Genomic DNA, 10,078 nt, shown 5'->3' on the forward strand with positions numbered 1-10,078 from the left:
TAACTGCTAGTCTGTTATAATAGTAATTATTAGTTATAAATATTAAAAACAATGGGATTTTCAAACCAATTTATTGAACACTTTATAACGTTTTATAAGTTTTCAAACTTTTAAAATGTTTAAAAAGTTTATAGGTTGCCCCAAGCACTCTATGAATTGCTTGAGAAATACCACTTCACTTTCATCTTCCAAAGCTTTTCAAATTTCAACTTGTACAATTTTGTTTTATATATGCAGGACAATTGCTTCTGTGTGTGTATATGTTTTGTTGAAAAGAATGATGCTTTTTTTAATAGGTGTAGAAATCATTTACTATATACATAGAAATTAATAGATAATAATACGTAGGAATTACGTAAAGAAGTTGGGATAATGGGTTGAAATGTAAAAAATTGCACTAAAGAAAAATATTATGAGTATAACAGTTCGTGTGGATTGCTGAAATTAAATATAATATGGTAAGTATCTTTATTATTAATTAAATAATAAAGAAATAGAAAGGGGGTATAATTTACATAATTTTAAAATTAAAATACATTAATACTAAAAATACATTTTTATCATGTAATTAACTACTTTTTAGATCATTTAATAATCTACAACTAATTAAAATAGTTGAAAAATTAAAAACTAGAAAATATGCAGAAGGGCTCTACTTCAACAGTTGGGTTGGGCGTTAGCCATTTAAGTTTCAAGAAAGCCCAGTTCTCTACGGCCCGAAAGAAGACGGGTAACCACGACGCTCCTTTGAGCGCGTAGGGATTCCGCATACATTTGTATCTCAACTCCTGACTCCAGCCAACCTCCATCTCTATCGAACAAAGTCCTGAGATAAAACCATGGCGCTGACTCATAGCCAACAACACACACTCACACAAGAACAAGGAGAACTAAGATCCATAGAAGAAACACGAAAATGGGAGGATTTTCGACGCTTTCAGCTCCAAAACCATGGCGCCACCATCACAAGCTCTCGACCATCTCGAATCAACCGGCCACCAAGAACGTCCCGTCTCTCCTTTTCAATCCCCCACCGTCAAGGAAACCAAAGCCCTTTTATTGTTTTGCCTTGGACTCCTCTAAAACCGAGGCGCCGCCGCTAGTGGTGGTGGGATCAGCCAATGCAGATATCTACGTGGAGATTGAGAGGTTGCCGAAAGAGGGCGAGACTGTTTCTGCTAAAACTGGGCAGACGCTGGCGGGGGGAAAGGGGGCTAATCAAGCAGTCTGTGGGGGGAAGTTGGATTACCCCACTTACTTTGTGGGTCAGGTGGGAGGGGATGCTCATGGGAAGTTGATCGCTGAGGCGTTGGAGGGTGGTGGGGTTTTGCTTGATCACTTGAGTATTGTGGGTGATGCTCCCACTGGCCACGCCGTGGTGATGTTGCAGACTGATGGGCAGAACTCTATTATCATTGTGGGGGGTGCTAATATGGCTTCTTGGCCTGAGACTTTGCCGCCGGAGGATTTGGAGGTTGTGAAGAATGCTGGGATTGTTTTGCTTCAGAGGGAGATTCCTGATTCTGTTAACATTCAGGTTGCCAAGGTGAGAGATTTGCGTTTGTTCTTGTTCTGATTGTAATTGTTTGTGTTTGGATTGGTGGAAGATGTGTTAAAAAATTGGACTTTTATATGCTTTAACCCGTTCTTGTTCTGTAATGAACATTTTTTATGATCAATGTGGTTTATATTGAGGCCTTAATGGCATTCTTTTTGCTTAATCAGTACTTACACTTCCTTACTACAAGTCCAAGATCCTAGTTTGTGAGAGAATTAACACTGGTGAACTATGAGGGTTGCTATTGAACTCTGCTATGATGGTCTAGAAAAGAACATAAATCAGTACAAAAAAAAAATGTTTCGGAATCTATTTCGTCTTTCCAGAATGCAGCACACTGTTAACCACCTGAAAGATTTGTTTCATCATCTTTGGATATATTTCAGAGGTATTACTGAACACATGGCAGCCGTTGTGAAATTCAAAATTATACAGTTTCATTGTATTTGCTATTCGCAATGATCTTGGCTTACATCATGTCAACACCCACACCCAAGCCAAGAAATTCGAAAATCTCAAGTGCATGCTGAAGTTAATTAGATGAACAGAAACATCTGCATCAGTTAACATTGTTTGACAATATGCTTGTGTAACCTTCTTTATGAATTCAGACTGCCAGGAGTGCCGGTGTTCCTGTCATCTTGGATGCTGGCGGAGTTGATGCCCCAATCCCTCCAGAACTACTCAAGTTTATTGATATTTTGAGCCCAAATGAAACTGAGCTTGGTCGTCTGACAAATATGCCTACAGAAAGTTTTGAACAGATTAGTGAAGCTGTGGGGAAATGCCATAAAATGGTTAGTTTCCAAATGCTTGCATATTGGTTGCATAAAGATTGTTATTTTGTGTGTTGACTTCCCTACTGTGAAACTATATTTAGACAAGGTGACGTGTATACGTGGCTCACCAGCTTGGGGGTTTGTTGTATGCAGTTTCTGTTACTTCAACTAAGTCCTTTGCCGTGGAAATTCTTCTAACAGTTTTTAGCAATATCTTCTCTCTTAGTCCATTGTTCTTGAGTTATCTGATATACTGTCACAGAGTGCCGCAATTTAAAGAGGAGCCAACAGTACATCTAATTATTTTAAAGGGTAAATTATATTTGCCATCCGAACTATACCTGTTTTTACACTTTGCCATTGAAATTTCTTTTTATGTCAACTTTCATCTCAACTTTTCGAAATTTGCACTTTTCCATATATGATGCGTTTTTTTTTAGATTTTTCTGCCGGGAAAACATCACATGTTGTGCATATGTAAAAATACCACATCACAAAACCTTTAAATATTACATGTGCACTGCATGTGTATTCGACAAAAAATTTGGTTGAAAACAGTTATAAACGGCAAAGTGGAAAATTTCATAATGTTGAGATGATAAGTTCATGCAAAGAAAAAGTTAGATGCCAAAGTGTAAAAATGGTCATAGTTTGAATGACAAAATGCATTTAACCCTATTTTAAAACATCTTGCAACACACCCTGATCAAACAATCCTGTTCTTTTACTGTGACATTGTATAAAAAACATTGCTTCATTGCAAAATGAAGAGAGTACCTCGTTATGGTCAGCTTCCTAGTGGTAGCTATTATAGAGTGGATATTGAATTGATTACTCTTATTAGTACATGTTTCTTTAGATGTTTCCTATTTTTCAGGGTGTTAAGCAAGTGCTTGTGAAACTCGGAGCCAAAGGGTCCGTTCTTTTCGTAGAAGGAGAGGAACCGATCAGACAAGCTATCATATCAGCTCCCAAAGTAATTGATACCACTGGTGCCGGTGATACTTTTACTGCTGCTTTTGCTGTGGCTCTCGTGGAGGGAAAGTCCAAAAAAGAATGCCTGAAATTTGCTGGTATGCAAAACTAGCCATTTCTACTCTTTTTCGTATAAGCTCTATCTAACAAAGGCCTTAATTATTTTCAGCTGCAGCAGCTTCACTCTGTGTTCAAGTAAAGGGTGCCATACCAAGCATGCCTGACAGGAAAGCTGTTTTGAATCTTCTTCAGACGCATTAAGTATGCTTGTTAGCACATCTGATGTTTATAAGAGGTATTCTTCTTTAACAATGTTATCTGACCTTTGTTAGGCAAAGCTGCAATGCTGCTTCCATAACTTATCCTAAATACATAAACATATAACCTAAGCATCTTGAGATATGAAATTTCCCTCAATCCCTTCAAGATTTGCAAAAGGGGTCGATCGCCCTAACTCTTTAGCCTGTAGGAGTAATTGTTTGAGAATGCAATCTAGCTCTTCCCAATCTAGCAAGTCGAGGTGGTATATGATGAAGATGTGTATAAAAGTAGGAGATACTGAAAAAATCTTTCTTGGTATATGAACCGTTTTCTACCGTACAATATAGAAACGCTCACAGCTTGTTTTCTGGTGGCATTTAAGCATTGGACAACTATGTATGATCGTGCTCATTCATGTCTTACTTCAGCTCGCCTCCTCTACTCTACCACTTCCGTTTATCTGCCTATCTGCTGCTCGAGTGCTGTATGTGTTATTGGTTTTACATGTCTATGTAGACTGCGTATTGCCCTTATAGTTTCTTCATTTTGCGATGTGATCAACACATGGAAATTTCATTTTGCTCGTCATTATTTACAATTAAAAAAGAGTTGGACAACGAACGCCAGGTCCACGGACGAAGTTGCTCCCAATGGACGCATCCGCAGAGAAAATTCTTGACCATTTACGTTGTCTACCTTCAGACAAATATCCTTCCAGGAAAAGGACCTCTCGCCGACTCTTCGCAGCTGGTCCAAAGTTCCCAACTTCTCACACATCATCAAAATGTAAGAATAAACATAAATTTCTGTCTCAATCTTGGCTGGCGCATCGTGGCTGTTTGTTTACTTGTTTTTTTAGCAAGTAAATAGTTGATCAACTATATTTTTCATCCAACCACTTCATTTTTACCTCTCAATTTTGAGTCTTCTTTTCTTTAATAGAAAAGACCAATTACATTATAAATATATCATGGTACGCAATTCTATCAAGTGCAAATTCGTACCGAACAAAGCAACAAATTAATATATAAGTCGATCAACATCTATATATGTAGGATTCGATCCCAATACTTTTGTTTATTGAAAAATTTTTGGACTTCAACCTTACTGCCATGGCAAATCCCTTGTTAGCAGATCCATTTTTAGTCTTGAAAACCAAAGATTCGGTTGTCGCAAGAGATATTATTTATGTTGTGTAAGAACAAATTTAGCACGTGTCTGTATAGTCCTCGACTTATGAATAACAATGGGTTCGGGTAAATTGAGGCGCCGTGAACCCATCCCCAATGGGGAGGGGTTCGGGTTCAATTTACAATTTAATTTAAAAAAACACCTGTTATTCTAGAATTTTAAAAAATAATTCTAAGCAATTTGTTTCAGGGTTGAAGCGGGGCGGGTTTTTATCCTGATAAATTTGGATCCGAGTTATCTCTTTTCAAGGAAACGGGGTAGGTGTGTGTTACTTTGACTTGGTCCTTTTAAGTTGAAATGCGATCTTGTGTAATGAAACGTCCACGTCTTTGGTCCTAAAACCAACCGTTAGGTTTTGATTTTTTCACCAAAAAAAGACAAATGCGCACGTGCTCAATAAAACCCAAGATTACAGGGCCATCTTCACCTCTTACATTTCCATCTTTATCTTTCTGCCTCAACAAAAATCTCAGCATATATATGAATTATAGCCAATTATTTTCACAAGACAAGTATTTTCTTTTACGATTAATCAAATTTCGTAAGTCATAACTTATGGACATCCCTATTTAATTTCGGGGCGATTAAAACCTAAGCAATTTAACAGTCATACAAATTAATCGGAAATTTATTGAGAATTTTCATTATTTCAAAATGATTGATCTTCTTTTTCTCTCTTCTTTGAACTTCATCCCTTTATGAGAAAAGTCGTAAATAAAGATTATTGCTCCCTTTTATGAGAAAAGCCATGTATAAAAATTATTTGTGATGGGACTTAACAATCAAACTTATGAGATATCTACCGTAGTTCACATTAATTAATCTTGGTACAATTAATTGTAGATCGAATCTTCCAATTCAATGAGTGTATACACGTTAGATGTATATAATTTTTTTTTAATAAAATAAATGATGTTATCTTTCTATACGTAATTTATATATGTTAAATTTAAAAGAAAATACAATAAACTTTGACGTAGAAAATCCCATATGAATTGATGAGGCCATCACACCTAATGTAACCCCATTGAAAACTCATTCTGGCTAATGCTGGCATGTGCATTAGATTGGGTAGCGAGTTGTCAACATGGGTCAGCACGAGGCATAGGCGAGTGTTGGCGAGTTCTTGCAGAGTTTATGAGTGTTGGTGCCATCACACTGGCTGACGGGCAACAAATGGTACAAGAGTTGGTCGGTTGAAAAATGGTTGGATGACAGTGAACAACATGCTATATGGCGAGTGGGTGTGCAGGCCTTGGAAGTTGATAGTCAGTCTCGGCATATTGTGGCCTTCCAGGCTTGTGTCCCAGCAGTGTGCAGGACTTTGCTGGAAGTCGACAAGCATATGTGCAAGTATGTGTGTTCATGGCCGAGCTGAGCGCCTATGTGCGGAGTGGTTGGCAAGCAATTGCGCACAAGCAATGTACTTGTACGGCATCTCTCGGCAGGCTAACAGATGGTTTGTGCATTATGTACCCCATCTGTTGGAGTCCTTGGCAGGTTGGTAGATGGTGCATGCAGATGGCTTGATTGGTGAGCATATGACCGACAAGTCTTAGTGACTGTCTGCAGTTGTCAAGTCTTGGGGATTGATTGTACCTTAAGCAAGCAAACAACATGTGATAGGCGACTGAGGGGCGCGAACCGCCTGTCTACAAGGCAGAAGGTGGCTACAAACATGTCCTAGAATAGTAGGTCACTTAGTGACAGATTTTTAGGGCATTTTTCTAGCTATTGGGGGATGTCAACTACAAGCATGTTGTATTTTAATTGCTTTGTCAGGCTTGTATGGTTTTTCTTAGTGGTGGATGAGATCCATTTTGTGCAAGATTGAGGGTCCTTTGTATTTTGATTTGAGGAAATAAAATATAGGATAAATTGCATTTAAGTATCTTAAGGTTTGGCTCAATTACAAAAACCACCCTATTTTATAAAAAATTACACATATCCTTTGTAGGATGAAAGGCATGTCTACACCACATTTCAGCAGGGATCATACGATGCAAGCTTCAATTCCTTGATCTTGTACATCGCAAAGTTGAAGTCTGCAGCATTATATGATCTGATTGCTTGCCAGAAATACTTCTTGAGGAGAGGGATATTTATAATTTTTGAAATAACAGGATGTTATTGGTAATTAAGCCAAATCTCACGAGAGGTAGATATAATTTATCCTAAAATATAAGGTTGACTTTGGTCAACAATTAACTATATTGCTTGAATTCTTACTATGTTGCATGCTTTGTGAGTGCTTCTCAGCCCGTCTTTCTAATTTCATACATGAATGGAAATGTGTGAGGCAAGGCTGATTAGCTTGTGCGAAGCTAGATCGCAAAGTGGGTGTTAATATTCCGCTACCATAAAATAGGTAAACTAGGGGGGGCTATATTATAAGACTTAGGGACAGTTTCTCAACAATGTGAGTAGGTAGATGGGTTGTTTGTTAGGTAAGAGTAGGATACAATTGTCCTGTAGAAAATTTTAATTCTTAATAATAAATTCTTTAAATTTGTTTGAATAATTTTAAATTTAAAAAAATTTAATTCCTTTAATTTTAATTTTAAATTATATAAATTTTAATTTTCTAAAAAAATTGAATCATTTTAAAAATTCATTTTCGAAATCCTCCCCTCAAATCAAATGCAACCTTACACAATTTACGCACATGTTGATTTGGTGTGCTTAATAAGAAAATAAGGGCGAAAGGTCCTACACTTTTCCGGTAGTTTGTGGGTGTGGGGTTAGGTGGGACATGAGTGTGAAGAATATGCCATGGTTTCACGTGTTATTCCAAGTTGGATTGGATCCAATTATTGCCATTTTAATCATATTTATTGGATTATAATAGGAAACATTATCCACAATTATAGGAGTATATTACAACCATTCTCAAAATTTGACATAATTACCTTAATTGTTCTTTGAAGGGTTATAAATATTCTTTTACTTTTAATATTTATTTAATAATATGTTCATTCTAATGTTTTTATTAAAATTTTTATGATAAATTGTTCAAAATATCATTTTGAATTATGAGTAATAATTTTATATATTTTTTAGAATTTTAGAAATATTTTTATAGATTAATAGCTCTCTGGATTATTTATTTTACCCACACCCAGATTTTTTTAAAAAAAATTGTTTTGAAGTTTTTGATTAATTTAAAAATATTATTGCATTGCAGAATAAATATTGTAATAATATGTTAGTTGCTTTAAAAATATTATGGGAACAATCTAACACAGAATATTTAGGGGAGCACTCTATCATGTATTCTCTTTAGTTTTCGTTTCTTCTCACCTTATTTAAGGGTAAAGTACAATGGGTCTTTTGAAATTTTGTATAATTATAAATAAATCTTTTGTTATTTCGAAAATCATCAATACCCCCTGATTTCAATGATTGTTTAATAATTAACTCAATTCATTAGTTTTTCGTTAGGTTTTCATTTATTTTTATAGTGAATTGAACAAAATGCCCTTATTTCTTATTTTTTTAATTTTTTTTATAAACTAAGTGGATAATTTTTTCTTTACAAAATATTTTCATCCAACTCATCTAATTCTTTTTATCTTTTTTTAAAATGAAAACAATACAACAAATGCAAAATTGACAATTCAATACCTCCATCCAAGTATTACATAAATTCATCAAATATCAGATAATGTATTTGTAATTTTTCAACCAATAAAAAAATAATTATAATTATATTAAATTTAAAAAAAATTCGTCGTAATTTACACTAAATTAACTCCCCCAACTTTCTAGTACAAGAAATTGGACAAGTTGAGGAACAGTCTAGCATGGAAAATTCTAGGGTGCACCCTATCTGTGTATTCCATTTATTTTTTCCTCTTCTCACCTTATTTAATGTAATTAACCTTTCCTTCCCACTTCCACTTTATTTATTTTTTTAAGTTTATTTTCTTCTTTCTCCATCACACCATATTATATTATTTAACTGATTCTTCATTCCACTCACAATAAATTCGATAAATACATTAAAATAATCCATCAGAAAAGAAAAACCCCTTTAATTTTACACATCAACACATCTTATATTATGTCCCAACAAAATCAGTATTAATTTTTTTTTGATAATTACACTAAATTTCTTTTAAAAACATAAAATTATATTTTTTCAAAAAAAATTTTGAAATTATATTTACACCACCTTTAAAAATTCTTTATTTACATTCGACCCTTCTAATTAGAGTGTGAATAAGCAAAAAATATTATATAAAATTTTAATTAATATATATATGGAGCGATGTTAACATCATTATGTTTTGTCTCTTATAAGTACAAAATTATTATATAAGAATGTCGAACGGGGGGTAAAATTAAAAAATTATGTAATTTTTTTTTGCTTACTTCAGCATTTTTGGTCTAAAACCTAATAAAAGGGGGACACGTGTAAACAATAAGTGTAATTTCAAAACTTTTTTAGGAAAAGTGTAATTTCATATTTTCAGCGAAGTTCTAAGTGTAATCGAACCTTATTTAAGTTGACTATAATTATACTACTATTACATAAAACAACAGGTAAACTAAGTTTGACCTCATAATTCTATAATCACATGAATTCAATTTGGTGAACTAAATTAAAGGCCAACATGTGCAGACTCTCCGGGCAGTATTTTATGAAGTGGTGAAGTTGCAGGTCCCAAGAGTCCAGCACATAGGAACAGGATGATAAGTAGGTAGTGAGTGAGTTATAAGCAGGCGTTGATTGTTGTATTATTACAAATGAAAATGATTTGAGAAATGTGAGGGACAGTGTCATGTTGCAGACAAGTTGTTGCTCCATATCCACATGCCTTATATGAACATCTTCTGTCCAAATGGGTCATCAAAATCTCCCATCCCACACCAACCAAAGGGGACATCTTTGTTTTTTTTAATAATCCCACTTTTTATACTTGCTCTTTATTAATTTCAATCAAATATATGGGGTCTATATTATCATATAATTGAGACAATCTTTTCTTTTTCTTTTTTCTTCTTGGGAGGGGGACATGGCACACTCGTGAGACTTGGTGTAGTTACTATAAATTTTATGTAGTTTGAAAAATTAGATTTAGTACTTATGTTGGGTTGTTTTTGTCTAACAAATATGTATATTCATTATCAAAATTTATCGACTTTGTTGATTTTTAACAACAAAAACTGAATAAAAATTGTACATTTATCATCGATTGACTTCTCACAAACTTACTGCATGTCAAATAATTTTTTTTAACCGCTAATGCATGTGAGGAGGTGTATTTTCATCCTTATAAGAGTAATTTGACTACAAAATATTTGTTTCATT

The 10,078-nt window shown here is 34.6% G+C and overlaps 1 protein-coding gene across 3 annotated transcripts; it reads left to right on the forward strand.

The window, feature by feature from the left end:
• Positions 1-817: 817 nt before the first annotated feature.
• Positions 818-4,468, forward strand: LOC105165484 (pfkB-like carbohydrate kinase family protein). 3 transcript variants are annotated; one of them, XM_020694718.2, is made up of 5 exons: positions 818-1,546; positions 2,170-2,355; positions 3,215-3,410; positions 3,482-3,607; positions 4,181-4,468. In XM_020694718.2, exons 1-4 carry the CDS (start codon positions 917-919, stop codon positions 3,571-3,573), a joined length of 1,104 nt encoding a protein of 367 aa, XP_020550377.1. In that variant the 5' UTR covers positions 818-916; the 3' UTR covers positions 3,574-3,607; positions 4,181-4,468. The 3 variants fall into 3 exon arrangements, with proteins under 3 accessions (XP_020550377.1, XP_011082813.1, XP_088732847.1); XM_011084511.3 differs by having other exon boundaries at positions 4,201-4,468; XM_088876721.1 differs by lacking the exon at positions 4,181-4,468 and having other exon boundaries at positions 3,482-3,995.
• Positions 4,469-10,078: the final 5,610 nt, after the last annotated feature.

This window comes from Sesamum indicum, linkage group LG12 (assembly GCF_026168435.1).
Source record: "Sesamum indicum cultivar Baizhima isolate 11 linkage group LG12, ASM2616843v1, whole genome shotgun sequence".
Taxonomy (NCBI): Eukaryota; Viridiplantae; Streptophyta; class Magnoliopsida; order Lamiales; family Pedaliaceae; genus Sesamum; species Sesamum indicum.